Genomic DNA, 17,469 nt, shown 5'->3' with positions numbered 1-17,469 from the left:
TAAGATTGAAGTGTTGAATTGTACCAGTAAGCCAAAGTGTGCAAGACTGACGACCGAACTGTGCCATCCACCCATCCTCTGTTTTTTTGGAGACTCTCTAGACCCTGTGGGGTTGAACCTGGGGAAGGGAGCTGGTGCTGAAGCCATTCTGACATTTCCTTTTGAGACACTATTTTCATTTTGTATTCCCTTAACACATTTTGTTATTCTAAGAAGGAGGGCAAGTATATGCCTTTTTATTTTGACCAGACTGACTTGGACGTATTTGTTGTTGTTTAATGGTCGAGATTACTCCCATTTTAGAGTTGGGGCCAGTTAGGAATTCCACCATCCCAAGCAAATTCGTAAACATAGTTTTTCGAAACTTGTATCCATCGTGTCTGTGTCTACTGCTCGATACCATGTCTTCCTCATAACTATCTTTTTGTTTCAACACTAGTGCCATGTCCAGCTGCACTTGGCCTTGTGCTCATGGGGTCCCGCACAGAGGCGACCCTCTTTCTCCTTTGGGGAAAGAGGTCAGCCTCTGAGAATCTCCAGTGCTGTAGTCTGGCGGATCCAGCCATCATACGGCCGCATTACCCTTCTCGCCAGGCTTGGCTTCTTTCACAATGTAAACATACATCAAAAGAAGGCTTGGCTTTTGTCTTCATGTGTGTTTACATTGTGAATGAACTAAGTCGGGCAGAGCAGTTTCAAAGCTCAGGCTGATTGCCATTCTTATGCAAGGCCACACGCAGAGTCCTGAGCTGGGCTGCGTGTGGCTTTTTAATGCCCCTTTCTCTTATCCAGCAAACCCTTTATTTGACACAGATGGGCTCATTACATTAGCAAGAAGGTGTTCACTTAAAATAAAGCTCCCCTTTCAAAGGTTTTCCATGATGTCTGACATGTAAAAAAATGGTTGCCTTATATGAATAGGCAAATGTTCTTAACATCTTGCACAACAGCCTACTGGAAGCTTGTGACAAAAATAACCTTTATTAGTAGTGGTCTAAAAAAAAATTTTTTTAGGCTTGTAATACTTTGCATTGTGGGCCTTATAATTTTCCATTCAGGATGTGGAAAATAAAGGAACAACAATATTCGTTTGCTTTAACATGTGTCTCTAAGGATTAACTTATTGTAATGTTGCTATAACATGAGATAGGTGTATTTTATAAGTAAACTATCTGAGCTCTGAAGTTGATGTGAGCTTAAAAGCCAGGACTCGTTGGTTATCTGACATGGGGCAACTTGAGAGCTATGCATCATATACAATTGGAAACACAGTACTTAAAATAGTCCTTAAAAAATGTGAAAATGCCATCAAAGAGGTACCAACAATCAAAGTGCTGGTCCTGGACTGCCCGAGAAACACCTGGATCACTTCGCTATAGAACCAGTGGGATGTATGAGGAGCTAGCCGCGCTCCCTGTCAGTACCGCCTCTGGGATAAAATAAATTGACTACTAAGCATTTTCATAACAACTATTTGTTTTCCCTCTATAAGCATACCCAACACATCCCAAGATTCCAGAGCTCTGTTTCAGGACAGCAAATATTAAGAAACAAACTTGTGCATGAAGTAGTGATGATATGTGTGAAAGCTGGACAGTGGTGAGCTTTAATGGGCATCAGAAGACAATCTCTCTCTCTCTCTCTCTCTCTCTCTCTCTCTCTCTCTCTCTCTCTCCCCCCTAGTTCAGAAGATTGGATGACTACATTTGTTGGTAATACAGAGATTTTCTGCAATCGGTGCACTAAAGCATTGCACAATCTGAGGAGGGGAGGTTGCCCGATATGGCTGTTTTGTACAACTGGATGATTTTACCATTGTCCAGCATGACGAATATAATACTTTTTCTTTGTGTTCTCATAGTGCTCATGTCGGATTCCTCTTAATTCTAAACGCTGTAATAAAAGGTGTTATGTAATGTGAGTTGTCTTGTATAGCGCTCTTCTGCCACAATCGGTGGCCCGCTGCATGTGTCTCTGTAAATGTAAATGGGGATTGGAGGAGTCATTAGTAGGCCAGTAAGAGAGGCAGATGCGAAACCTGTGGTTTTGGCGGATTCACGCCAGAAAGCCAGTTCCTGTGTGCCAATCTGCTTTTTATGGGTTTGGCGGAGAAAGCTAGGAGAAGGATATGCATAGGGAAGAACCCAAGCTCTGATGGACAACAGCCCTTTAGATCTGGTTAGCCGCCGATCTGGGAGTGCATGATAGGGCTAAAGAGGAGAGCCTTGTGGTGGTCCAAATTATTGTTGATGTGCGGTTGGGCCTGTGGCGGCCGTCTAGGGTGTTTGTGTGTGTAAGTGCTTGGAGATCTAAGTGCGCTTAGTCAGCTAGTCATGGCAAGGGGGAGTATGCCTGACAAGGCAAAACCTCCTGTAACCCTGCACTCCTAATCCTAGCCATTTGCAAGCGGTGCCATTTATCAGTGCCACCTGTCAATCCCCACTCTTATCCTCTGTGTCTCTGTCTCAAATGGATACATTGTATCCCATGCGGAAAAAAAAATACAAGCACCTGCGAGTTGGCAGATGAGGGAAAGGTACAGTCTGGAAACTCCAGACATTACCATGAGCAACCTGCTAAGGGTCATGAGAGAGGGCAACTTTTGGTTCAGAGGAAGGGCTGCTTGAAATGTGAGTCTGCAGTCACCTATTTCACTTTCGTTAGTGTGTTGGTTGGCAATCTGAGAGATGCCTCAAACCACACTCTAACATGCTCAGGTGCTGTGTTAAGTGGCCTGCTGTAACATTTGCTCCTCGTTGAGTCCTGTGGCGGCAGGAGAAGGCGTTTGTCAGGTGTTCGTCAGGGAATGGCTGGGGCAGGGGCCAGAATCTCTTCTAGTTTCTCACAGAGGTCTACCATACTATCTCCAACAATGTTGGATGTTTCCACCAGATGTTTCTCACACAGTCCGAAATGAAAATTCTGCTGTTAGTCTGTAGAGCGTGGCCCCCGGAAGGCCGGGGCACAAAAGGTTGTGCACAAAAGCTGCCATGCTGTGCCCTGGGCTAACAGTGCTGCACTGTACAGAGTGACAGTGGAGCCGGAGGGGCACGCTGCCAGAGGGCGCAGCCTCATCAGGTATTTGTATTTGTATTTATTTATGTTTTATATAGTGCCTTAAGCCAAGACGCTGTACAAAGAACGGGGAATGGTACAATAAAATGAATAAGCAAAAAATAATAAGAAAACAATCAATCAAGCATGTTGCAGAAAGTGAGACCTCAATGACTTACGAAATAAAGAATAGACAGAGATAGAACGAAGAGAGTAAGGGAGGGTGTTCCAGTGAAGGGGAGTTAAGAGAGTGAAGGTATGAAAATGAGATTGAGCACGAGGAGGGCGGGGAACCACCAACAGAAATTGAGAGGAGGAGCAGAGAGAACGAGAAGTGGTATAGAAAGATACCAGGACAGAGAGATAGTGATAAGCAAGACCATGGAGGCATTTGAAGACAAGGCATAGGAAATTATATTTAAGTTGAGAGTGAAAAGATTAACAGCCAAGAGTAGCAAGAGAAGAAGAGATGGAGTCTCGGAATGGAAGGAGACAAATAGAAGAGTTAAAAACTGATTTTAGAGGGGCAAGACGAGAAATAGGGAGCCCAAAAAGCACAGAGGAACAGTAAAAGAGTCGGGGAAAAGATCAAAGAGGAGATCAACGATTTAGAAGCTTGAAAAGTAAGAAATTGACAAGCTTTACGGATAGTGTGTAGGTGAAAGCGGCAAGCGTGTGAAGTTAGAGAAATGTGATGAGTGAAGGATAGACTAGAGTCAAGATAGAGCCCAAGATTTCGGGCCATAGACGAGATTGGACGCTGGGATGGGGGAAAGGAATAAAGGTCGGGCGGAGGAGGGGAAAGGGTGTTAGCAGGGAAGAAGAGAACCTCAGTTTTCCCTGCATTAAGTGTAAGATAGTGAGAAGATATCCAAGATTTGATGGCCAGGAGACGAGCAGAATGAGTGTGGTGAATCCCAGAAGAAAAGGAAGAAAAGGAGAGACAAAGTTGAGGGTCATCAGCATAAAAGTGGTGTGACAGACCAAAGGAAGAAATAACAGCAGCAAGAGGGGACGTGTAAAGAGAGAATAGAAAAGGGCCCAAGACTGACCCTTACACAACGCCATGGGCAAGCAAAAAAGATTGAGATGATTTGCCAGCCCAGGAAACAGAAAAAGTTCTATGACTGAAACCAGGATACGACCGAACCAGCGAAACCAAAGGAAGAAAGAGACGTCAGTATAAGGGAGTGGTGAACAGTGTCGAATGCAGCAGATAGATCCAAAAGATTAAGAAGAGATGAGTGTTTAGAATATCGTGCAGTAAGAATTGAGTCCAACACAGAAGGAAGAACAGTTTCCGTGGAATGACGAGTGCGAAAGCCAGACTGGAATTGTGGGAGCAATTAATTGAAGAGTTAGAAACAAAGGTAGAAACTTGCGAATAGACCAACCGTTCAAGTAATTTAGAGAGATACGGTAGCAGAGAAATAGGACCAAAATTTGAAGCAATTAGTGGACCGGCGGTAGGTTTCTTTAAGATTGGGATGATAGAAGCATGCTTAAAAGACGTGGGGAAAGTAGAAGTTGAGAGACAGATATTGAAGAAAGAGGTGAGGTAAGACACTAAAAGAGGGTAAACATTGAGAATGAATGCAGAAGGGATTGGGTCGGTAGGAGAGGCAGCAGGGAGAGCTTTAGCCAATAGAAGAGAAGTGTCAGCGTTAGAGATTGGTTGAAAGCAGGAGATGGAGGTAGAGGAGGCAGGAATAGAGGAAGGTGTGAGTTCAGGATGGAGGCTTCATTGTCAGCACGAAGAGAAGCTAACTTAGAAGACATTTTTTTTTAGCAAAGTCAGAGGCTGACAGACTAGTGAAGGGTGGGAGGAGACAGAAAGCAGGAAAGAATTTGAAAAAGACGCCTAGTGTGTGCAAACTGAGTGTGTAGGAGATCAGAGAAGTAGAGACGTTTAGCAGAGAATAAACAGTCATCATAGAGAGCATGGTAGGAAAAGTATGAAGAATGATCTGCCATGGATTTGGTCTTGATCCAGCGTCTTTCAAGACGACAGACGGAAACGGTGCATGGAACAAAGATGGGGGAAAGCCATGGTTGAGAAGGTTTGCGAGTGTGATGAAAAGGGGGTAAGGGGTAAAGTGAATCAAGAGAGATGAAGAAAAAGTAGAGGTGTTAGGGATGTGAGGGAGTATGGGAGTGTGGGCGCAAGGTGCCGCATAGCAGCTGGGGGTTCGAGTAGGGACCTCCGACATGGAGGGCATGTTTGCGCACAAAAGTTCGCACCCGCAGGATTTCAAACTTTTGTCTAACAATTGCAGGTGCAAACTTTTGTGCAAAACCCTTAGACATAGAACAGAAAATTCCTCCCACGCCCAATGAACACAACGCCTGCAACCATGCAGGAGGTTTCTTCATGATGAAAACGCGGAGCAGAAAAGTGTGGATTCCTCAAAATGTGCAGCACCGTGGCCTAAAAAGGTGGTTTTGGGGGGTACAGAGGCTGCAGAATGGTGGAGAGCAGTATGTTGGCAGTGGCAGAAAGGGGTTGTCGGTGGCGGGATCGGGTGGATTTCCAACAATAATGCAATCTTTCTGGCCCCTTGCTAGGTCAGGGTCTCGGGGAGTTCCTAACAAAGCTACATGTCACACCTAAATGATGGAACCAGAGATAAACAACCATCCTTTATTCATACAGATTTTAAGGGCTGTCCATCAAAGGGTAGGGAGGGACTGTCATGAACTAGCATATGCACATGGACAGAGCTGTTCCCCACAGGGGGTGTTTCTGACATCTGGGGAAGTGCTGCCTCAACCATTGACAACTATTAACTCTATACAAGAGAGGAAGGGGAGGTAGGGTGCCTCTCTGAAATACATGAGGTGTTGATTGAATTGTTCACTTGCATTTACAATTTGTACACAAGTTGATAAGATGTCTGAGGAAAATTCCAGAGAAGGCAGCACAGGAACCCACAGTCACCCCTAAACTGTGCACATGTGGACTCTGTACCCACAAAAGCAATGCCACATTGTCCTGCCTCTGTCTCATGCTTAACCATTTGAGAAATTTGAACAGAGAATGTGCAAAACAAAGAAAAACTTGCAATACCCTGATAATTGAGCAAATGGCATCTGTGTGGCTAGGATCAGCCATTTTCTTAAGGCATGATCTACTGTGTAAACTGGGTTTACGATTGCATTTTGAGACATTTTACAATCTGGATTCTGGTGAAGACTGGGATGTTGTGTGGTTATATGATATATGATATATGATATTTTATTTGTATCGCGCTCGTACACAAGTGTTTCAGAGCGCGACTAGGCAAGGGAGGGGAACAAGGGAGAACACAGCACAACATAAAAACGATTTTACTAGGCCTGGTGACATTGAGAACGCGCAAGTGCATGGGAAAGGGAAAAGGGAAAAAGTGCATGGAAGGGGGAGAGTGGAAAGTGCAGAAGCCGAGGAGCGCAGATAAATAAAATAAATAGAAAATTGAGGCAAACTGTGGTAGTGCAGCCAGCAAGTGGCAAGTGCTGTGTTTAAGGCAGCAGACTGGGTAAGTCTGAATAAGTGCAGAAAAAGAAGAATGGGGGGGGGCTGTATGGGTACATATACAGTCCCCAGTGCAAGTGGTGGCCAGGAGGCAGTGCAGGAAGGTGGCAGGGTGAGCAGGTACCTGGGCCCAGGGGACAGAGGGTGGCCAGGTGCACAGTGCCATGAGAGCAGATCAGCAGGGGAGAAGGGGAGCGAAGGCAGAAGCAAAGAGAAAGGTTTTGAGGTGCTTCCGGAACCGGCGATGGTTCTCCTCAAGTTTTAGAGTGGCAGGGAGGCTGTTCATGAGGGAGGCCCCAGCCGAAGATCGGGATCTACCCCTAGCTTGTGTCTTTGAAAAACGACTGACCCTGAGGGAGTTAGAGGTAGAGGAGCGAAGAGCTCGAGAGGGGAGGTATTTGCAGAGGGATAGCTGAAGGTATTTTGGACCCAGGCCCCAGAAAGCCTTGTGGACAATGCAGAGGGTTTTGAATTTAATCCTTGCATCCACTGGGAGCCAATGGAGAGATTTCAAAGCTGGAGAGATACGATCCCAGGGCTTGAGGCCAAGGACAAGTCTCGCAGTCCTGTTATGGATAAGTTGTAGAGGGAGGAGAGTAGAGGCAGGTAGATTTAGAAAGAGGCTGTTACAATAGTCCAAGCTAGAGTGAACCAGAGCTTGGGATACCATGAGCTTCTGGGGGAAGGAGAGGAAAGGCAGAATACCTCTGAAGAGGTGCAGTCGGAAGTTTGACTTTTTAGAGACATCAGAGATATGGGCCGAGAAGGAAAGTGTGGAGTCAAAGATGACGCCAAGGTTCTTAGCCTCGCAGGTAGGGGTAGGAGGAGGGCCAAGGGAGGCCGGCCAGAGAGTGAGGGAAAAGGATGGAGATGGTGTGCCGATGAGGAGGATCTCCGTCTTGCTGGCATTCAAAGATCATTGGCGGCACACAAATTTGGAATGGCAGTTAGGCAGTCAGAGATGAGAGAGGGAGAGGAGGTGGCCGAGGTCAGCCAGAAAATGAGTTGTGTCATCAGCGTAGCACTGGAAATTTGAGCAGAAAATGGCAATGCAGTGAGCGAGAGTTGCCAGGTATTAGTTGAAAAGCCAGGGTGAGAGGTTAGACCCCTGGGGAACCCCACAGGTGGAGAGGAAGATAGATGATAGTAAAGACCCCAGTTGGACCTGGGAGGGTCGATCAGAGAGGAAAGAGGTCAGCCAGGCCACAGCCTGATCAGTGATACCCAGATTATCACGGAGACGGTTGAGCAGGATGGTGTGGATGACCGTGTGAAAGGCAGAAGAGAGATCAAGAAGGATGAGGACAGTGGGAACGTTAGAATCAAGGGTGGAAGCAGATCTTCACGGATATTGAGGAGAGCAGTTTCCGTGCTTCTGGCCGCTCTGAAGCCAGACTGATTGTCATGGAGACAACCAACAGAATCTGAATGAATGTTAAGCTGAGAGATGACCAGCTTTTCCAGGAGCTTGCCCAGAAAGGGGGTAATGGAAATTGGGCTATAGTTTGCCAGACAGGAGGGATCAGCTGTGGGTTTCTTGAGAAGAGGATGCACAAGGGAGTGCTTCAGAGGGGAGGGGAAGGATCCTGAGGCAAACGAGTGGTTGCAAAAATCAGCAAGGGCAGGAGCAAGGGTGTCAATGTGGTCCTTGATGGTTTTGGAGGAACAGGGATGAACCTGTTTAGACGAGGCTTTCATAGATCCGACTTGTCTAGTGACCTTGTCAGGGGAGAAAATAGGAAAGGAAGAGAAGGATGGTGGGGGGTGCTTAAAGGGGGGTCTCCAAGCACAGACTGAGAGGGAATAGGAGGGGGAGGGGAGGCGAGGGTGGACAGGATGTCCTGGGTTTTAGAGATAAAGTGTGAGGCAAGGGCATTGCAGAGAGCCTGGGAGGCAAGAGGAGGGGAGGAGACTGCTGCAGGGTTGGCAAGCTGCTTGCAGATTTTAAAGTGTTCGACCGAGTTGTTGGATGCCGCAGACACACGGGCTTGAATGTCGGCTCTCTTCTTAGTGCGGACCGAGAGTCGTTATTGCCTTTGGAGCAGGTGACAGGCCAGTTTGTCAGAGGATGAGCAAGAAGACCTCCATTTCCTCTCAGCCGCCCTACACTTACGTTTAAGTGTAGCTAGGAATGAATCATACCAGGAATTGCACCGGGCTTTGGACTTCAAGCGGATGCTCATGACAGGGGCAAGAGCATCAATAGTATCAGAGATGGAAGAGTAGAGAAGGGACAGGGTTGTGTCGGGGTGTGAGTCAGCCAGGGGACGAGGAGGGGGAGAGAAAGTGGCAGCGAAAGCCTCAGCTGACTGAGCCTCAATGTTAGGGAACATTGTGTAAGTCAAGGAGTGGGCATTTTTTAAATCTGGGAATACATCACACTGTGGTGTGTATGGGGCTGCTGGATAGTTAATGAATGCAATGCTGGTGGCTTTAATTGTTATGCCCTGCTAAGTGCATTTGTATAGTACTTCTCGGTATTTATTGGGTACAGTAGTGCAGAAATTCATTGTGTAGGCTGCTGTTGGGACTCAATTGTGTGTATTGCTCCTGGGCATTTGTTGTGTACACTCACTGCTAATAAGCTATGTAAGGTCATGGTCATGGATGGTGGTAGTGAAGGGGGCACTACAATGTTACTGCGTCTAGAGCGGCCGAAATTCTGCCACCGCCCCTGCCGACACTGCATTGCTCACAGAAGGGTGTGAAGGAAATAAGAGCAAGAAAATCCAGCCTGAAATGAAAGGCAGCATTGGAAATCACCCAGAACAGGGCATCGCCCAGCACAGGGCATCCTCAGTCACCCCAGACAGTTTTTATTACAAAGTAATGTGCAGATTTTCCATAAAACATTAAAGGCACGCATATGCCATTATTAGGATAAAAGTGAGAACAGGGTCTCCCAAGACTGTGAGGCGTCGGACACATGATACGGACACATAGGTGGAGTTTTCCCACAAGTTGCCATTTTATTTAAATAATAAAGGGTGAGACAAATGCCTAGCTCTCTCTAACCTAACAAACTAAGACTAAAGCAAAATTACCTAATGTCAAAATGAAATGTCTATCCCTCACACTAATACATACAAAAAAATCATGCAGGTATCATTTGGCTGTTTCAACTTTACAAAATAACACAACGATTCAAACATACACATTATAAACAGAAATCCTTGTAACCAGGGTTGTATCCCCTTCCCCTGGATCAGTTCAGGATGTTTCAAACCAAAAGTCAATTTTAGGGAAGTTCTTTTCACTAGCCAGGTTCCACTCTAGGTTGAACATACAATTCCAACAAAAGGTTATTCACCCTTGAAACAATTGTTAAAGCTTTTGCAACCTTCTGCGTGGCAAACCCCAAAAGATTCTCTCTTCATACAGCAAATAAAAAGCCAATGGAAATCTTGTTTCCTGGTGTATTTGGCTGCCAGGATGAAACTCCTACTAGTTTTACTCTGTGATGAGGCTTGTTCCAAACTGTCCATACTAAATCCTCAATGATTTTCAGCACACTTGGATCACAATGTCTTCTACATATATATTGTACAAAAGGACAATGCTTCTCATATTGGTCTGTTTGCCATAGACAATGCAGGTTAGACTTGTCTACCCTTAATCCTTTCTATAAGGAGGGGCTTTCTCCTGCAGTCTCTGTTTTTTTTCTACATACACTTTTGGCTGCTGGCAATGTAGTTTACAACTTTCTCCCACAGGATATTTTGTTCTGGGACTGCTACTTTCAAATGGTCTTGAAGTTACTTTTAGCTTTCTTTGGCTTTGGCAATGCTGGTTATAATCTCCCCTTGTTACATATCCCTCTTTAGGCAAGTTGTATCCCCTTTGCTTTATTATTGCCTTCTCTTGGTCTGACAATGTTCTCCTATTCACCCTCTCCCTTTTGGGTTGTTGCATTCACTTTACTTACTGATTGTCCCCTATTGGCATTGGCAATGCGGGTTACAATGCTCTCTCATTCGACCTCTCCTAAAAGGAGAGTTGCGCCCAGTTTGCGGCAATTAAAAGGTTTTGGTATTCAAAATATATATTCTTACACAGTGGTCTATGTCGGAGCGCCCCAGGATCATCTTTCAGGCTAACTCACCGTTCTTTACTGGCTTCTCCTCCTGACCAATTTATTCTGTTTCTTCACTTGTCGAGACTTCCCTGGCATTTGACAGCTCCGGTCAACCCTTGCACGGTCTGTAAACAGAGCTTCTCCCGCTCCACACGCACTCTGGTGAAAATGTCACACTGGGCCGAGATGCAGAACATGGAGATCTTATCTCTTCCTGCGGGAAGGCTGGGCTCAACAGTGCTTCCAGCTGCGCATGCTCTGCAACTCCCAGGAACCCCGACCTCTGCCACGTTCCTCGCACAGCATACATCGATGGCTTACACTTCTGCTTTCTCCTGCTGCTTCTGCTGCATCCACTGCTTTCTACCCACCTGCACGTGAAAGGACTTTAAATGTTTAAAGGTCCCGCTCAGGTGTGGGTCATTAGAACAAATCGACCAATCACTATGGTGTAGTAACTGTGTCCCTCTTCCTCGTCTCAGTACTAAGAGCATTATGGTACTAGAAGTCCCATAATGCTCTTAGTTGTTTTTATATCAGAATCTTCGACTTCACAGTAAGCCTGCTCTCAAATCTTGACTCTAACTCTCCTTCTGTACTCATTCTTCTCGATCTCTCTTCCGCCTTCGACGCGGTAAACCACAACATCCTGATCTCCCATTTCTGTGATACCCTGGGCATCACAGATCGGTCCCTGGCTTGCCTCCTTTCTCTCTGACCGTCCTTCCCAGGTGGAACTTGGGCCTTTTCTCTCCTCTATCACTCTTTCTACTTCTGGTGTCCCCCAGGGATCTAACCTATCCTTGTGGTTATTCAATGTCTACATGGCCCCGCTGGCCCACAGAATCTCTACCTTCGCCTCTAACTTTCACTGTTATGCGGATGACACACAGCTCTCTTTCAGGCTACCCGATTCCTCATCCTCGCTCCTTCCTGACTGTCCTTCCGCAATTCAGTCTTGGTGTGCTGCTAATGATCTCTGCCTCAATGCCCCTAAGACAGAGATCATCCCCATTGGGACCCCTGCTCCTGCTTTGCCAATTTCTCACTGGCCTGCCTCCCGTGGCCCTGCGCCTCCACCTGCTAGTGAGGCAAAAAATCTGGGGGTCATCTTCGACTCGACTCTCTCCTTCTCTTCTCACATCTCGAACAGCTCCAAAAAGTCTCACTACCAGCTGCACCTCCTCAGAGGTATTCTACCTTTTCTCACTTTGCCCCAGAGGCTCATCACCTCGAGAGCCCTGGTTCTCTCTAGGTTGGACTATTGCAAGAGCCTCTTTCTCAATCTTCCTACTTCTACTCTCCGTCCTCTTCAACTCATCCGGAATAGAACTGCAAGACTTATCCTTGGCCTCAAGCCCTGGGACCCCATCACTCAGGCACTGAAATCCCTTCACTGGCTCCCCGTAGCTGATAGGATCAAGTTCAAGACCCTCTGCATAGTCCGCAAGGCTTTTTGGGGCCAGGTCCAGCACTATCTAAAACGCACTGTTCCTAAATACTCTCCTTCTACAGCCCTACGCTCATCCTCCTCCAACTCTTTGCGGGTGAGCCGTTTTTCTAAGCAGAGATTTGGGGGTAGATCTTTATCCTCTGCAGGTGCCTCCCTCTGAAACAGCCTCCCTGTCCCTCTCCATCTTGAGCCGGAGCTCCTTGAGTTCTGGAAACTCCTCAAGACCTTCCTCTTCGCTTCCTCCTTCTCTCTCCCTCTCCCCTGCTAACCTCCTCTCCTTTTCTCTCCTGCCTCACTCCTCCTTCCCTTCCCTAACTCTGTTCAGTTTTTCTGACTGGTAGCCTGGTTTACCTTCAGATCCTCACAGTTCCCATGCTCCCCTGCCAGTCTTACACTTGTCTCTGGGACTCGTACTATGTTCAGACTACTGCACTTTCAGCATACTCTCCATAAGAGGTGTAACCTCTCTGCACTTAACCCAAGGCTCTGCTGGACTGGGCACACTTACCCCTCCCCCCCTTACACGTCCATCTGTACGCTGCATGACCCAAATTTACTAGCGCTAGTAAGTTCTGTCTTGTCCCCCCTTTGTCTCCCCTCCCTAGTTAGGTTGCGCATGAACCACTTCATGTACTTGCACTAGGAGAAATGCCGTCAGGCCTAGTACGCTAGTTACTTTTTTGTTAGATCATTCGGAAACATCAAAGCCTAAGAATGACTACTGTATTCCCTTGCTCCCTTCTCGCCTTGAAGCGCTTCAAGTGTGTATAACCGCTGTACAAATAAACAATAAATAAATAAATAGATTATGGAAATTATCCAAGGGTTTTCCCATCCCTCCTGACCTGAGCCTCCTCCCATGTGATCCTCCCACATAATACCACCCCAGGGCCAGGATCAGATGGTGGCTGCCTTTCCCTGGCCACATGAAAAGGAGTCTAGGCCAGGAACTTTGGGATGATCACTTTGATTCAACACAAGGCCCATAAATGCAATAAAGGAAAAATGCATAGCTGGAATTCACAGTGCTTAAGCGGTGGGTGGTCAACCTGCGGCTCTCTTGATGCGTTGGCCCTACAACCCCCATGATCCCTCACTACTGGCAATGCTGGCTAGGGCAGATGGGAGTTGAACTGATGGGATTTGAAGGTCAAAAGATCTGGAGGGATGCAGGCTGCCCACCACTGACTTTAGTCAGTGCTGAGGGTATCTGCATCATAGAGCCCTCTGTGGCCTTGTTTGCCTATTTTATGGCCCCAGGTGTCTTTTGCAGCCCAAGACCTCTCCATTAACATCAAGGTAAATAACTGAGAGGTTCAGGAAAGAAGAGAGGCTAGTAGCAGAAATCTGGCTCTGTTGCATAGGGGTCTGATCTCCCCATAGTGATTCCGGGCTGAGTGTCAATAAAAAGCATTGCGTCCAGACCTTCTGGATGTAAGGATTCTTTTACTCGCACTGGTTTAGAGGCCATTCCACGGAGATCAGGCAGGGGTTAAAGCGGACCTTGAACAATCCTCCCAAATCCGTCCTACAGATCCGAGTGAAAAAGCATGCATGGTTAGGCTGTGGAGTTGGTGGCGTTGTAGTGGCGATGAAGTATGCTACAATCAGAAAGTTGGAAGACCAGAACTGAGGGGTTTAACTGTATCACATCAACACAGCCCTCCTCACCTTGCAGACGTTACAGTACGCCTTTGCTAATTCAGGACAGATCCGAGCAGGAACTGCATTGGCATCCCTCTATGTTCTTGGAATGCTGAGGAGCAGACCTCTCACCAAATGACCTACTTTTGCTGCTGCCTCCTCAACAGCGCTGTCTTTTTAGGTGTAGGTTTGTCTAAACAGCCCATAGTAATCAGTTGTGCCACTAAAACACTTGAGCTTGATGCAATCATTCTGTGCAATCTATTTTGTGTTCTTTGGATTTCAGTTTCCCTACCCACAAATCCCTCCGGATGCTGCTCCTCTAGGAAGGCAAGCTATTTCTCAGTGTTCCCCCCCATAAGATCAGACTTACAAAACCTTCCCAATACCTCTGTCCGGAACCTCATGAGAGAGGATCTTCCCTGAAGCTAAGCTCGCCTTTTCCATCACTCATGGAATCATAGATATTCACTGTTTGTTCTTGACCTCTTATGTGGTTCCTTGTAGTGTCCCTGCAGTTTACCAGCCTTCCCCCATCCCTTCCGGAGTTCTGAATGTTCACTGTTCGTTCTTTCAGGGCCTTGTACTCCCTTCCCACGTCACTGCACCTCGGAACGCTCTTCCATATCTTCAAGAGTTCTAAATGCTATTGTTTTGTTTAATTTAGGCCTTTCCGGTATGGCGACAGGTAGCCAATCCCTGCAGCTCCTCTTCTGGCTCATGGTCCTGGACCTTCAGAATTCCAACTCAGGTAGGAATGAATTCTCTAGTGTGCCATGAAGAACAGTCGGTCGAGAAAGTGTGTGGAAAGGTTTTATTTTGAATCCTTTATTAGCACCCCCAGCCATTGACGCTTTGCAGAAAGGAAGGGGACGTCTATGAAGAATCCATGATATCTTAGTTTTGTGGCTGAAGGTTGTCAGATGTTTGTGTTTTGGGGTCTGGTGGACCCCTTCTTAACGTATCTCCTTATGCTCCCGTATTCTGTTCTGAACCCATCATAACATGCCTTACCTAGCAAGCTGGTAAGGTTTGAGAAAGATGTTACATTGCAAGCAATGTTAACAGTGTGAAATCCAACAAGGTAAGCAGTATTTCAATACTTTGGTTGTAATACTAATTTAATGTTACTAGATGGGTCAAAAAAGAATATATAAGCAAGATGGAGCAATATGAAAGCCAAAGATTTTCCTTGCATGTGGGATCTCAAAAATAGGATTTTATTGAATACATAAAGGTGGGTATTGTAGGCACTCACTAGGAGGATACAAAAGGAAGATTAGAAAAATAATGAGCAAATAAAAACAATTGTTCCAAAATGATATTGGATACCACATCCAATTCTAATTTTGAGGCACATAATACTCGAACGGTCAAAGCCTGCGCCCCACCCGATGAGGACGTGCATAAGTCATGTTTAAATAGAACGTCGACAATGTAGAGGCCTTTAAACAATGAGTGGCGTTCAGAATGTCCTCCAACCTTGCAAACAAAGCGTTAGATATCACAACAGCCACATGCAGATGAGGCACCAAAAAGGGGCTCATCTATTCCAGCTTCCATTATCAGAGATTTGGTGCATCTAGATGAAGTGGCAGAGGAAACAGGTTAATATGTTCTCTAGAAGGAAATCAGCAGTTGGAGAAAGCCAGTGGGTCTCGCACTCAGAATGCTGCTCACACCACTGTCTAAACAGACAACTGAACTCATCTTTGGCTCATCAAAAAATGGGTAACAAACCTCTTTGCCTAGATGTGTACCAATAACTCCACACTGTAGGAAAGTAGGCTATCTGTCCAGACACAGAACAGGGGCATCAGAAACCTTTCAAAATACACCAAACACAAAGAGGGCTGGTGCGTTTGACTGAAATCTGCCTAATACACAATACACTGTGAGCAGGCCAGGCCTGAAACAAATTTTGCGGGTCACATCCCCGTCCAAGAGCAAAGCATAACAGGGAACTGTAGGTCCCCAGCATCTAATCCCAAAGCAGAGCCTTGCGATCCAAACTTCATGCTCTACTAAGGCTCCAGACACCACACAATGGCTAGCAGCAATCTTCGAGCAGTAAACACCTAATAACAACAACCCTTTGGAAAAAGCAAAGTGGGAAAATTACCTAGGTACCTCAGAGGGATACATGGCCCCTGCCAAGAACCGAAAAAATCAAAGTTGACTAGGTAGGACCTGTAACATTTACTGGTACCTGGAGCCTAGTGTTTCCTGACCAAGAAGGTAGCTCCTAACGAAAGGCAATGGACTTGCCAGGAAACCCGGAAATCATTTGCAGAATCAGTCGTAGATCATATGACACAGAGAACATGCTGAAAACCATTCTGGTGCCTGGAGAGAGAAAGATATGATAACGGGAGCTGAGGCCAATGCCAAATCCATAAGTGTGAAAGGGACTATAGGGCATGCCAGAATGGGATCAAAATGACTATTCAAGATGAACACCTCATCTGAAGTATCAGTTATCGGAAATATGACAAAGGGAGGGAATGCATAACCCAGGAGACCCCCACAATGCTTTTGAAAAGCATCTGTGGCCATAGCCTCTGGGTCCGGCTGCTGCCTGAAAATTGTTTTCACCTGTGTCATCAGACGGGACACAAACAGATCCACTCTAAAAAGGGCCCAAAAGGTCCTGGGATGCCTGGAATGTCACAGGATCCAACATCTCGTCGCTGGACTCCACAAACATTCCTGGCTGCCTATTGCATTTGGTGCCTTTATAAGGAAATCTACTCAGAGTGAAATGTCCTTGTCCAAACAGTAGCAGTAAAGGTCCATCGCTGGATCTGCCTGCCTCTTTGATGGATTACCCCCTACTTGTTGATATAGCAGACCTCTGAAATATTTCCTATCCTGACCAGGATAGTGATTGTCTTGTACTTTGCTGGTACGGTAGTTGATGGCGAATACACTTGCTAAGATCTCTCAAGAGAAAGTCAAGCTCTCCCTCCATAGTCTTGGCCACTCCTGACTTCCAGACTGGGGTGCTACTCAATCAGGTAATCTGGCAAACACTGGTACCGCCACAGAAGCTCCTCCCTGGAATCCTGATTGAGGAATGAGAGATTGCTTGCCACCCGCACTTCCTGTAAATGTCTGTGGTTGGTCACGAAAATCCAGTCACTGCAGGACAGTTGTGTCTGTGGGCGTACTCATCAGCTACCCCGATGTCTCGTGACCTTCTGAAAAGAGGTGCATGAGTCGCCGGGGGAGCAGGTGAGCTGGGGCAGATGGCAAGGCACCTAAATGGGTGGGAAAAAAGAAAGACATAAGGTATAGTAACCGTTAAGGACTCCCTCCCCAAGCTAAGAACCACTAAGTGCATGATTGGACCTTGTAGTGAATGATGAAGAAGTGAATCAATGGAGGAAGCCCAAAGAAACTGGTCCAGAAAAATGTCAGGATAAGAAAGAACAGATTAGGAACCGCGTTCGACAATAAAAGGAAGACAAAGAGAAAGAAAAATGCAAGGACCTCCCAAAAGGCATAAGGCCGCGTTGTTAGGGGCTCCAATACTCATGTGAAATAGTTCCAGGGGAATTAAAGACTCCACCACTATAGATAGTCTCAATCCTTCGGTAGGTAGTCCTGAGTGGAGGGGAGAGTGGTTGAAGGAGGGTGCAGAAAGGCAGTCCAACATTAACAGGCCAGGTTCTTGTACTGTGACGATTCAAAAGGTGTTGTCACTTCTCCACAAGGGGGGGATCCCTT

At 46.4% G+C, this 17,469-nt stretch overlaps 1 protein-coding gene across 1 annotated transcript in view; it reads left to right on the top strand.

Annotated features, from left to right (window-relative positions):
* Positions 1-17,469, top strand: part of LOC138520500 (butyrophilin subfamily 1 member A1-like) — a 71,366-nt gene that overhangs the window by 30,404 nt on the left and 23,493 nt on the right. Inside the window, exon 3 of the mRNA XM_069632858.1 lies at positions 14,408-14,491. Within this exon, the coding sequence (XP_069488959.1) occupies positions 14,419-14,491 (73 nt within the window). The 5' untranslated portion in view covers positions 14,408-14,418. The remainder of the gene's footprint in view (positions 1-14,407; positions 14,492-17,469) is intronic.

This window comes from Ambystoma mexicanum, chromosome 13, assembly GCF_040938575.1.
Source record: "Ambystoma mexicanum isolate Mex_15411 chromosome 13, UKY_AmexF1_1, whole genome shotgun sequence".
In the NCBI taxonomy this organism is placed as follows: Eukaryota; Metazoa; Chordata; class Amphibia; order Caudata; family Ambystomatidae; genus Ambystoma; species Ambystoma mexicanum.
Note: the sequence above shows the minus strand (reverse complement) of the source record. Positions and strands in the feature narration are given on the sequence as shown.